Source organism: Rasamsonia byssochlamydoides, assembly GCF_041956645.1.
Source record: "Rasamsonia byssochlamydoides strain NRRL 3658 unplaced genomic scaffold VTN77scaffold_2, whole genome shotgun sequence".
Lineage (NCBI taxonomy): Eukaryota > Fungi > Ascomycota > Eurotiomycetes > Eurotiales > Trichocomaceae > Rasamsonia > Rasamsonia byssochlamydoides.
The window spans coordinates 154,860-168,034 of record NW_027192385.1 but is presented as its reverse complement, the minus strand read 5'-3'; the positions used below and the strand labels follow the sequence as shown (position 1 = coordinate 168,034).

The 13,175-nt window shown below is 50.4% G+C and overlaps 2 protein-coding genes across 2 annotated transcripts; both read right to left on the bottom strand.

The window, feature by feature from the left end:
* Window positions 1-421: 421 nt before the first annotated feature.
* VTN77DRAFT_2621 (uncharacterized protein) lies at window positions 422-7,026 on the bottom strand (the record flags this gene model as incomplete). Its single annotated transcript, XM_069418481.1, has 5 exons — window positions 422-2,038; window positions 2,092-2,850; window positions 2,907-6,338; window positions 6,394-6,685; window positions 6,740-7,026. 5 exons carry the CDS (start codon window positions 7,024-7,026, stop codon window positions 422-424), a joined length of 6,387 nt encoding a protein of 2,128 aa, XP_069282102.1.
* Window positions 7,027-9,045: 2,019 nt separating this feature from the next.
* Window positions 9,046-11,194, bottom strand: VTN77DRAFT_2620 (uncharacterized protein; the record flags this gene model as incomplete). Its single annotated transcript, XM_069418480.1, has 7 exons — window positions 9,046-10,129; window positions 10,183-10,308; window positions 10,373-10,543; window positions 10,594-10,653; window positions 10,717-10,827; window positions 10,888-10,943; window positions 11,000-11,194. The coding sequence occupies 7 exons, from the start codon at window positions 11,192-11,194 to the stop codon at window positions 9,046-9,048; spliced, it is 1,803 nt and encodes a 600-aa protein (XP_069282101.1).
* Window positions 11,195-13,175: the final 1,981 nt, after the last annotated feature.

Below are 13,175 nucleotides of genomic sequence, written 5' to 3'. Positions count from 1 at the left end.
AGAGAGAGAGAGAGAGAGAGAGAGAGAGAGAGAGAAAACAGAAAAGGATACCGGCAAGTCAATGTCAGGGTTATTTTTTCATGGTACATAAGTTACATTAGCACATTATATTATATTAGGTACCTATCCATACTATAAATCAAGCAGGCAATAGATATAGATAGATACATTGCGGAGCCAACAATGAATCTAATCTATTCCAATCCAAATCTAAACAAATCTAAACCCAAATCTGATACAATCCCTCTTTTATAGACAAAAAAGAAACAAAAAAAAATCAAGAAAGAAACAAGAAACCCAGCCAAGAAAAAAGAGCAATAGAAAGGAAAAGGACAGCAAAGCAAAAATATAACATAATCATACAACTACAAAAGACTCCTCCGCGAACAAAACGAAACGGAATCAGTCTACCTACTCCATCTTATCGAAAAACCCTCTCTAAAAACGCAGATACTTCCTTTGCCTTCTCGCCCTTCATCATAGTGAAGTGGTTCGCATCAGCCAGGGTCTCGATGGCAGCAACCTTGTCCCTCCCGACAAGGGAGTCCCATCCATTGGGGCCAAAGTCCGTCCGGTCGCTCAGCAGCCACAGCATCTCGCGGGGATCCTTGCTGCCGTCGGGGGCAGGTTCCGGGCGGGGATCACCGGGCTTGCCGCAGACGCCGTCTTTCGCCCAGATGAGGTATGTCCTAGGCAGGCGGTCGCGGTACCGCGGGTCGGAGAAAGGGTACGGCACCGCCTTGTACGCGTCGAGCGCGTCGATGAAGGCCAGGAAGTGCGGCAGCAGCCAGCTTGGGGGCGGCGTCTTGCCGTCGCCGAAGATGTTCAGTGAGTCGAAGAACTGGTACAGTCGCGGCGGGAGCTTCTCGAGCCCGATCGGGAACGGCGAATCGAGCAGGATCAGCCGTTCGACCGTCTCGCCTTCTTCGAGCACCAGCTGCCGTGCGGCGTCGTACGCACAGATGCCGCCGGCGGACCAACCGCCGAGGTTGTAGGGCCCCTTGGGCTGGCGCCGTCGGATCTCTGCTACGTACGGAGCCGTGAGATCGCTCAGCCCGCAGGTGAGATTCTCGGGCGTCTTCATGTACGGGCAGTTCAGGCCGTAGACGCAGACGTCGGGCGAGATCTTGGGCAGGCTCGCGTAGGACGTCGCAGAGCCCGACCCGTCAGGGAAGAGGAACAGCGTCTTGGTCGCCGTTCGCGGGTTTCCCTGAAGAAGGATGGACGTAGCAGGAGGGTGTGCTACCTTCGATCCGATCAAAGCGTCCGTCTTGAGGGCCACCGGGGCCGGGATTGAAGGCGCTTTGGGCTTCAGGTCAAGAGCGGTCTCGATGTCATCCAGCGTCTGGTTCTCGATGAAGAAGTCTGACGGCAGGTCAAGATCCAACGTCTCTCGCAACTTCCCAAGCACAGTCAGAGACAGAAGAGAGTCCATCCCCATTTCTCCGAGGTTGGCAGCTCCCGTCAATTCCTCTGGCGAGACACCAATCTCTTCAGAAAGGGTTTGACGGATCGCCTTCATGGTGGTGCTTTCTCCGGCTTGCATGAATTTCGGACAGAAATCCCCAGGAGTTCCCGGTGTGGAGGGATCTGTTGACGAAGACGAGTCTTCAGAGAATGCAGACTCTTCTGACGACTCGCTACTGTCCGACGGACTGGCCTGCAGCAAGAACTGCTTCAAGTCCTTGACACTTGGGTAGTCCATAAATACGGACGAGTCGACGTTGATATTAAGCTCCTCGCGGAACTTGCCCGTGATCGTCAGAGAAAGCAGTGAGTCCACTCCGTAATCGGCAAAGAGCAGATCATCTGACAACGCGGATTCAGATATGCCAATCTCGCTTGCCAAGATTTTGAGGGCTTGAACAAGCACGCTAGGCGTAGCTGACCTGACTGCTGGTTTTGCTTTAGATACTCTCGCATTAGCATTCTTGGTTGTTTCAACAGGACGCGGAGAGACGGTCTTTGCCGGCGACACCTTGGAGCCATCGGCAGGGGGAAGGACAGTGTTGAGCACTTGACGTGGTATTCCTTGGAACTATTGAAGTCAGTCAGCCTGAAGTAGAGAAAACGATAATCATAAATACTCACTTTAACCCCTCCATAGACCGCTATGATGTCGTCGCCTTCGAACACGTAGACGTCTCCAGCGTAGATGTTGTTCTGCCAAGGTTGCATCTTCACATACGTTCGGTATGTAGCATCTGCCGAAAACTTCTTCAAACAACGCATCGAATCCCAGCCATGGTTCACGAACACGTGGTTTTTGGAGTCGGTGGCATCGTTCGCGTTCATGACAAAGCCCGACAAGTGTCCGAGACTGTCGATCCAGAACGGGTTGCGATGGAAGTTCCCCTGCTTGGCTTGGAACTTGACCCGCGCGGTAGCTTCGTACTGTTCGCTGTCCAAAATGACTTCTTCCATCGACTTGTAATTCGAGTCATATTCCACTAAGGCACTGAACAGCTTGTAAGCCATTCCTCGTCCGAGTCTATGGCTCTCGCCGTCTGCAGCGCTCTGAACGAGTCGGTCGATGCTTCTCCGAATCAGATATGCATGGCGCCCCCAGTCCTCCCGCCAAACATTGCAATCAGAGAACTTGACCAGGCAGCTCGCATGGTCTGCGATCTTTTTTCCATTGGTGTTGACAGAATATACCTGCACTGAAGCGCATTTTTCATTCCAGTCTGCCGTAGCAGCTGCCCGGAAGAGCTGCGGCCCAACGTTCTTCGCGATTAAAGGCTTCGGAACGGTCATGTTGCAAATGTCAAGTCCGGATCCTTTCAACTCTGGCTTAAAGTTCTCGATGAGATATTCTCCAAGCGTCTGGGCAATATCGGCGTATAAAGACTAAAGGTGTTGTCAGCAACTACTCACAGACCTGAGGTCACAACGCGTTCACCTACCGAAGGACATAAGGCCGCTCCATTAACTTTGTGTCCCTGGATGACTGGATTGAGATGAGGGTCGGAGATGTCCGATTCCATGATGACTGTCGCTTTTCCACCTTCATTACGCGCCTCGACAATCTTCTGCACTGAGGTCGTCAAAAATTTCTGTGCTGGCTGAGCCTCCGCCCGGGGCACAGTTGCATCGCCCTTGGTCAAACAGAAGTCATTTCTATAGGGAATCCAGTAGTTCTTGTTGTCCCAGCTGTATGCGGGGAGATGAAGGACTTGATGACAGGATTTAAAGTCCTGGTGGTATTCCCGCCATTGAACGTCAATGCCTGCAAGGTACACACAGGTCAAGCTCTGAGACAAGACCTTCCACGAATCTTCGTTGCGACGAAGGGAGGCAACTGTGTTGGCCTGAGGACCAAGCGTGGCCTTAATCATGCCAGAGCAGACCGGATGAGAGCCAATTTCAATCCATACTGTCTTGTCACCAATAAGCTTAGCATGTCGCGTTGCCTCCAGCGCCCCAAGGAAATTTACAGTCTCCCTGCAGTGGCGGCTCAGATATCTAGGGCTCAAAATATCGTGATTTATCTCCGTAATGACTTCCCCCAGGAGGGATGAAACCAGCGGGACCGAAGGTTTGTGGAACCTGACACCTTTGGCACATTCTGCCAATTGTCCCAAAATCGGCTCTACCTGAGCAGAATGGAACGCGAAAGGTACCCTCAATTTTGTTGCTTTGATTCCCTCGGCAGCGAGTCTTTCGGACAACGAATCGATGTTATCACACGTCCCACTGATGGCAGTTTCCCCGGGCGCATTGATGCAAGCGACCTCATGGACTCGGTCATCCAGGAATGGCGTAACTTGGCCGAGAGATGCCTTGACTGCAAGCATAGCATGGGTTCCAACCTGGCATTGCTCTTCCAGGAGCTGGGCCCGACGACCACACAAATATATGGTGTCGAAGGCTGTGAGCACCCCAGCAATATTGAGAGCGGCGTACTCTCCTAAGCTGTGGCCAAGCACAAAGGTTGGACGGGCTCCCCATGACATCCATAGTCTTGCCAGGGCCATTTGCAAGCAAGTCGTACCGAGCTGAGTGACCAGAGGGCTCAGCTCCTCGATCGGGACACTGCCATCGATCAATGGCAGAAATGATGGGAATCCCTGACTTTGACCTATACTATCGAATCGCTGGATGTTGGCACGGAATTGAGTGGAATTTTCATAAAGCTGCTGACCCATTGCTGCGTACTGAGCTCCTTGCCCGGTGAAGACGAAACCGACGTTGGGTGTAGACGCAGGAATAGGGCTGATGCTCTCTCTCCTGGCAGACGCTTCAAGGGCATCTCGAACTTCCACAAGACTGCTGCCGCAGGCGATGACCCGGAATTGATGGTGGATGCGCCGGGCGGTTGTGGTGTAGGAGAGCTTCGCCAGGAATTCCTTCTCGACCCCATTCTCAATGTTCTTGTTGATATAGTTCACAAGAGACTTGATATTGTTCCTAAGTGAGATTTCGCATCTGGCAGAAACAGCAACAACATGTGTCGAGCGAGGATCTGCGACCGCGTGTTCTGCACAGGGAAGGGGTCCATCTTCAAGCAGGAGAGCAGTATTGCCACCGGCAGCAGAGAAGTTGTTTATGAAGACCTTCCGCTTTGCTGCGTCTGGTCTCGGCCAGGGTGTCGGTTTGAAGGCGATATGGACGTTGCGCTCCTTTAGATCGGTTGGGAAATTATGGTTGATCTTCGTCTTTATGCCGCAATGAGGAGGAATGATATTCTCCCTCATCATCAAAAGCACTTTAATCAAAGACGCAACTCCAGAAGCCGACTCTCCATGGCCAATGTTCGCCTTTGCCGATCCAAGATACAGAGTCTGTTCCGGCTTGCGTCTGTAATCAGGGGCAAAGACATCAAGGACCGACTTCATTTCCACTGCATCACCAGCCTGGGTACCGGTTCCATGCATCTCAATATAACTGATATCGTGCGGATTCACGTCAGCCTCATTGAGGAGCTTATCGAAGATAAATGCCTGAGCCCCGACGTGCGGACGAGTTATCGAAACAGCTTCGGCAGAATGGTTGGTATAGGCTCCCACAATCACCCCGAGAATAGGATCGTTGTCTGCTTGCGCATCCTCCAGACGCTTAAGCACAACTGTGCCAACACCATCCGCTCTACAGTAGCCGTCGGCACCGTCATCGAATGTGTTGCAATTCCCCGTTCTGGAGAGAAAGTGGCCGCGGTCGAGACCAGCAAAATTATCTGGATTCGTCAAGATGTTGGTGCCACCGGCGATCGCAGTGTCACAGTCGTTTCTCCAGAGGGAATTGCATGCCATGTGAATGGCCGCCAAACTCGAGGAGCACGCCGTATCGACACTAACACTGGGACCACTGAACTTGAAGTAATAGTTGATGCGTCCCGGTGTAAATGCGCGGTTACCTCCTGGAATAAAGTAGGTGTCGATATCTTGGCCGCTGTTGACCTCACGGTAGTCATCGCTGGTCATTCCATAGAAAATGCCAACGCGGTCTTTCTGTGTCGATGGAGTCGAATCAGGAACGAAACCCGCCATTTCAAGAGCTTCGTAGGCGGTGACCAAGGCCAAGCGCTGCGCTGGGTCGGCCTGGAGTGCCTCCCGGGGCGACATGTTGAAGAATCGCGGATCAAAAAGCCCGGGCTCTTCAATCCAACATCCATAAGGTACTTGGCTGGTGTTTCTTCTTTTCCCGGTCGGATCGAAATGGGTCTTCACATCCCATCGATCGGGTGGAACCTCTCTGTGAACGTCGAGACCTTTGTACAGGACTTCCCAGAAGTGTTCCGGGCTTGGTGCGTTTGGAAATCTGCCCGACAACCCGATGATGGCGATTTTGGATTGTTCGGATCTGCCTGTAGAGTTCATTCTGCCGTTGTCCTTTGAAGTCTCCATAATGGCGTTTTCTAGGACCACGTTTGGAATTCCGACTCGTTTCAAGGTCGACATCAACCCTTGGGAGGCGGTAGTTGCGACCGGGAGGATTGTACAGCTTGAAGTCTCAGCGGACGTAAGGACGGATGAACAGCCATCCAAGACCTTGTCCCAGCAAAGCTGGTGCAGGAGGATTTCCTCTAGAGCGGTCTTGAGGAGGTCTTCAAAGCTTTTAGCGCCCATCACCTTTCCGGTCGTGCTGGATAGAAGAGGAATCCGAGGCTTGTAGTTAGCGAACGTGCCATTATTTCGAGACTTAAGGATCCAGTCCACGTCGACCCTTCCATAAAGATGAGGCGCATGGTAGGGAGCGTGCACAGGGACCCTAAAAGGCTTGACATTTCGTCGCAGTCGAGACTCAATGAATTCCTCGAGAATCACTGGCGGGGCGCTGATGGTCAGGCTGTGCGAGCTAACCGCGCTGATGTACGGCTGTGACGAAGGTGGGAGAGCCTGGAGGCGTTAGATACGCGACCTTTTGCCGAGAACCGAAGATGGCCAGACCTACCTTCTGCTTGGAAAATTCTCGAATGGCCTCCAAGGCTTGGTCTTCCTGAATTCCCGAGAGCACTGCTGACCAGCTCTGAGAGTGGGCCTCATTCTGGCCTACAAAATCGCGAACTTTGAGGGCACACAGCCCCAGCCGTAAAGCTATCACCACCGCCTCTATGGCGACTGGAATGAGCTCACCAACGGTCCGCGATGAGCTCACTGCGGTAGAAGCCAGAAGCCCGGTGCACAGTCCAATGACATAACTGTCAGAGCCTAACGGATAGACTTGACCCTCATCGCCGTAGTAGCTAGCTAGTATTAGACGCGGCTCAATTATGCAAAATCCCATGGAATGCACATACCTGATAAACAATGCCAACTGGTAGATACAAGTTAGGGTGCTCTCAAGTGCCGGGTTCGGCCTCGACTCGCGATATCTCGCGAGTAAGTCAACAATGCTGGTGAAGCGAGGAAAGATTTGGCGGTCAGATGGTGGCAGCTGAGCTATCTCGTGGCGTAAGGAGTGGAAACACCTCTCGAAAAAGGACATCAAGAGGCTATTGTTCTTCGCCTGTATCAAACGACGGAGTCCAGCGTCGAACTCGCCGGTTTGATCACCAAAGAGATAGACACGGCTAGTTGACCCCATGGTGAATCCTTTGTTGGCGAGTCTATAGAAGCTTGCTTGCAGGATAGTTGAGCTCAAGCCAGGTGTGTTTAAGCGGAACGCACATGGGTTCCAACCGCCATGGTCTGCACCGAAGGATGTCTGCGAACAAAGGGAAGAAAGAAAACTTTAATGACGCCCAGAGGCATACGGAGAACGCCACCATTCTTATTTGGACGTCTGCGACATCTCCTACCAAGGACGTTAGCATCGTCCCAATCCTGGAAGACCCGTTTTGTCGCGGTTGCAAGCGGCCGAGCCAAGTATCCATAAAAGGACAATTCTGGAATTGTGGGCGATCCAAATGAGGCAATTGTTGCCAAGAGATTGGTCTGGATCAAGTACCGAAGAAGATGAATGTCTTCTGGCGAACCGTGTCTCAGATCTGACATGAAGTGTGGAGGCTGAATGCCACCGTTACGATTGAGAACGACCAACTACCCCACCAGGAACCCGTTGCAAAGGTAGATCTGCACGATCTCATAAGGCTGTTGAGACCAGACTGCAAGGCACATCTCGTTGTTTCCAAGACATCTGACCATTCCACTATTGAGCACGTGAGATATGAGAAAATTGCCGCTACATGTAATCCACACCAAAAACTTCACCACTCCATATGTCCTAGATAGAGGGAACAATCTTCTCAGCATCTCCAAACTCACATGCCTCCAGACTGAGCAAGGCGCTCTGGTGAGAGAGAGAGAGAGAGATGGGATGGCATGAAGTCATCGTGCTTGCCGCATGCGGCAAGCGGCAAGGAAGCAACATCCCGCCAAGGATGATCTTCCGCCGGTCACGTGTTGAAGGATACCCTACACGGAAATATATTCCCCCCCGAAGACGAGGATGAGGAGACCTATCGAAGCGTCTAGGCTTGCAGATCGTTACCAGAGAGATGTGCGTTACTGCTCCTTCCGTGATACTAATGACAACATCAGCAATTGATCGACGATGAGGATCTGCATCAAACATGGGGTTTCCGGCGCAACTGCATATGCAAGGAATGTGGCCCTAACCCATAACAGCAAGGTATGAGTTCCTCCTCGACGCATTTGGATAATTTACATAATCATATCTTCAGTGAGGATCTCTTAGCAGCCTGCAACCTTCTGATATTAAATATATAGCGGAATAAAAGACGTTTGCGGTCAATTTGCTTCCTCTGTTTTTGCGAATCATCAATGGCAATGAGAACATGTGCAATAATGAATTTACAATGATTCAGTTGGGACGTAATGATCGACAGATTGTGGATATAAGAGAACAAAAACGATAGCCTGCTCATGGCAATGCTATTGAGAATGGGATTTTGTCACTCTTACCACATTGTTCGACCACACGTAGCACGCTTTGCCTAGTAACCAGATGTCAGGGCCCGAAAGGAGAGAAGCAGGCATGAGGTTGCAATCAAGAGCACATGGATAACTCAATCATAGAACTTTGGATTTGGGATCTTTGCTTCTATTGTGAGCCAAGATTGTCCATGTCTCACCGACTCCTTCAAAGTTCCCGCCATCCGCCTGAGGAAAGAGCATTCTCTATACATTCTGCAACTCTGCAGTTTCTTCCATTGGGCAGTGTCATTTTTTTTTGAATTGAAGAAATATCATGACCAATAGAAAGGAGAAGCGAGCAACAGGAAGATTTTCGGTCATCCCAATATCGCATTTGACGGTAGATCTGTTCAACCGGATACTAAGCAATCCTGTCCCGAGATCTCAGGAGTGCGAGCCACCGATCGTATCCGAAGCAATAATTGAAATAACATAATTCCTCGACACCGGATCAAAAACAAAATAAACAGATAAAATGAAAAGAAATTAAAAAAATGGCCCGTGAAGACCGTAAAATACTGTACACGAAAAATCTGCACAAATGGCCTTAAAAATATTGTATGCGTCATTAGAAGGGGGGAAAGGGAAGAGAGGAAAAGATAAAAGGAAATAAAAAGGGAGAAGAAGAAGAAAAGAGGAACAAAGACCACAGACGCCCCAATGGCCGTCAGTACATATGGTCGACATGGTGGATATTGTATTCCGGTGGGACTTCGGGCCAAGCATCCACTCCGTCCAGCAATGCAACACCCATACCGGCCGTCAAGTGAGTTTCAATGTGACAGTGGATTAAGAACGGTCCGGGATTGACGACTTGGTACCGTAACACCATCCACGTCGGCCCAAAGGCGCCGTTCGTAACAAATGTGTCTCGGTAGATGGGGTTTTCCAGATTGAAGTACTCCGAGTTCGATTCGATGGCTTCGTCGACGCTGGTCCAGTTGAAGAATCCAGGGCCTGCACCGATCCAGAAGGCCTTGTTCGAGTGCTTGTGGATCACGTGGGGTGCCTGGATCTTAGTTGTGTTGGGGAACTGACCCAACTGCAATAGCAAATCGACCCAGGTGCCGTTCTTGGTGGGGAGAGTGAGTTTATCGCCCAGATTCTTCCTGGCGTCAAGGTCGAACAGGATGGGGGTATCCGCGTTCGCGTCGACATCGTAAAGCTGGGAGCCCTGCAGAGTCCACTGCCAGGATGACTGGATCCGGCCCATGGTGAGGTTGAACATCTGGTCTGCGGTGCGAGACGGTTTGATGTTCGGGTATGGAGGGAGGTACGTGGTATTCAATTGTACCACATCGGCAGAGACATTTAGACCGCCGTAATTGATGTAAGGTTTGGACGGTCCCAGATCCTGCCCACCCTTGTACGACAAGATGGCATATCCCGAGATGATCTGGTCACCGTTCGTGTCGGCAACACGGATAGTGTAGTTCTTCGGTGTCTTGTCCAGCTTAATCATCGCACCGTATCGTTCACCGTTGAACAAGGGGAAGTCGTGCACGAGGCGGGGCTCAATGTACCGTCCATCCACCTCGTAGATCCACATGGGATGCTCGTCAATAGAGACAACAAGAGACTTCATGAATGCGGCACCAATGAACTTGAAACTTGCCCAGCGCTCACTTGCATCCACCTCAATGACTTCCATGTTGCCTTCAGTTGGGACACAGCCTTTGATGACACCCCACGGAACCTTCGATTCATCATAGGAATAGTTGCCCTGGGTCTTGTAGATATTTGGGTAACACCTAGGATCGAGCATTAGTCTAATTCACCGATTCCGGCTGACATTGAAACTCACCCCTTGTCGGTCAGATTCAAGTTGTCAATAGCACCTTTGAGATATGGAGTTTCATAGCTGTAAAGCTCATCTGCGCTTGGACAGTGGACTGCTCCTTTTCCGTTGATGAGAATACTGTCCACACAACTTTTTTTTTGGATGTTCATGTTAGTCACGAAGAAATAGACACCGTCGAAGTCATGGTTCTTACAAGATATCAAGTCCGCTGATTTTCTGCAAATTGAAATATTCCTCAGAGGTCAGGTGTTCCCAGTCCGATAGCACGACAAGTCGGGGGTCACGTTCTGTACGATGCATGGCTTCAAGATCTTCGGGGTCATTCGAGATCAAATGGAACGGGGTTGGAGTATGGCGTTTTGGCCTGACAGATTAGTCGCAGGCCAAAAACGGAAGAGAAGTATGTGGATATACCTAATCCAAATGGGGCCGTACAATCCGTCGGCCATAGTGTTGTCATAATGGGAGTGGTACCTGGACACCCTTCATGAGTAAAACTAATCTTGCAAATTAGACAGTCGAGACAACACCACTCACCAGTATGTCCCGTAAGTCGTGGCAGTCCATCGGTAAAGAAAGCTTTCCCCCGGCGGAATCGGCCGCTGTGTAAGTCCCGGGACGCCATCGGACCAGGGTGTGTTCATTTGTCTGATCTCTTGTCAATACCGCCATTCGTAGAAATCAGTAGGGATCGGCTGTCCAACATACTCAATGCCATGGAAATGAATGGACGTATTGAAAGGCAGGTGATTATGGACGAGGAACTTGGACGACGTTAGCTCCTGACATTGCCTATTTCACAGAACCAACAAAAACAAACCTCGACTTCATCACCTTCGTCCACGGTCAATTGCGGCCCTGGAAATTGACCATTCATAAAAATCATCTTTCTGGCGTTTCCATCTGGGGCTCCTTCTTCCCACGTCAAGTGCAGCTCGAATGGGACCCTGGCCGCGTACGTCGAGGTCGCAAAGGCGGCCAGGCACAGTGTGAGAAGGGAACCTTTTGGTGCCATAGTTGTCTGTCAATGAATCAAGGTATCACCAGCCTTTGGGTCGATGACAGACTACCACGGTTGTGATCCGTCGGCACCGTAATAAAGACCTCGAATTCCGTGGATCTCAGGGAACTGAACCAGTAGCGTCCACGGGAGGCTTCAACCTTAAATACAAGCAGAAGGAATTTTCCACATCAACAAGACGAACCAATCAATAGGACTTCTGATTAGGATAATAACAATCTGCGTTCAGGCCCTCTGTTTGCACACAGAGAGTCAAGTCATTTTTCGAGAGCAAGGCTGTGCAGGACGACGCGCATGAAAACAACCGGCACGTACACATATTTCCGAATGCGAGGAGTGTATGGATTTGGTATCGTCCTCCTGCGCTGGCCCATACTAAACCCATCAAAGTAATCTTCAGTCCTCATTACATTCTCCCGCGCAGTCAGATCCCAAAAAGGAAGTGTTTCGATATGAAGGTGGTCCTCCTAACATTATGAGCGAAATCGAAGACGTCCACAATATCCAAACAAGACAGGTTAAGTGACTGTGGAGTTAGCGCAAGGGAGGTCAAAAACAGGATGCTTCTACCAATCGTTGAGCGGCTCTGTAATTGCGGTATTTGCGTGCGCGGCCTAAGCAGTCCTGGGAAAGAGATGTCTCACATCAGCAGATGCAAGACTAGCATGTAAAGAGACTAGGACCACCGAATTTGCTCGATCAGATCCTGCCGATCTGTAGTTGGAATGTGGGCGGATTTCCGGATTTGGGAGACGACGCTGCATCCGGAGGGCAACCATGCCAAGATTGGACCGAAACAAGCATTGAACGGGATTTTCATGGGCATTAGAGCCTCTGTGGCGGTTTCGTTAACCCTATATGGTTGCATTGAGGAAAGACCTGTTCTTGCACATTCCACTCTGGATCCATGGGTTGACTTGATGAAATAGACTCATTAATCCGGTTCACGAGGACAGACAGTGAGCAGAAGCATCAGTCAAAAGGAAACAAGAGACGAGCAAAGAGTGGGTGAAAATCCTAGCCTTCTTGTGCAGGTAGAGATCCTGCTGTCTGCACTGCCGGCGACAACAGTAGTTGATTTGTCTGGTGGGTGCTGTATGCAGTAGTCTCGAGATTTTCCTGAATGCAGCATACTGATCCACTTGGAGAGCATTCTGGTTGTCAACTGTACGCAAGGCCCTGGATTGTGAGGCACTTGGAAGGGGGAAGAAGGGGGAAAGAACGGGATCATCAGCATGCAAGGGAGGACGGAAGCGGCAACCGGGTCATGTGCCGTCAGGGGCGGACGCCAAGAGACTGCAAGTCTGAAGATGCTAATATTGGCAGGAGCGGAAAGATTCCCACCACCGTCATTGTCTTCGCAGCCAGATCGCAACCTCCCTAAGCACCTACAAAGTAAATTGATTTTTAAAGGCCAACAAGGACAAACGAATCCTCCAAGTAATTGAGCCCGTCCATCTTAAATGACATGTGCTGTAACCATTGACAGCCTCTCGCGGGGACATGGCCTCAAACGGGAGGACTTCGATACCTATAAGGCGTTGCTCCCATCGCAAACGCTATTCTCCTCCATTATGTAATCTATATACCTAGATATAGTTATCAATCAGACCTGAATTAGTAAAGCAGCCCCGTATGGATCTTGTAAAATTCTGAGCTTGGACTTGGTTGTTGACTCGGCGGAAGGTACTCTGACAAAGGTGTATTGCGGGGATGTACGGGGTACAGACTGTACAGATAACTCTTCTCCTCGTGATAAGGAAAGATCATTGATGAGAAAGTCTGGATCTGACGGTCGATTGGTAGTGGACCTTTAGCGTTCAGCCGTTCCATGGTAAATATATATCTCCATGCCATGTCAGATCGAACAAGCTCGAGGGGTGCCAATGACCTCAACCTGGCTGATCTCACAACCCAGATTTCAGATACGCTGGATCTTAACTAGAAGATGACTTCATATCAGTAGCTAGCCAAG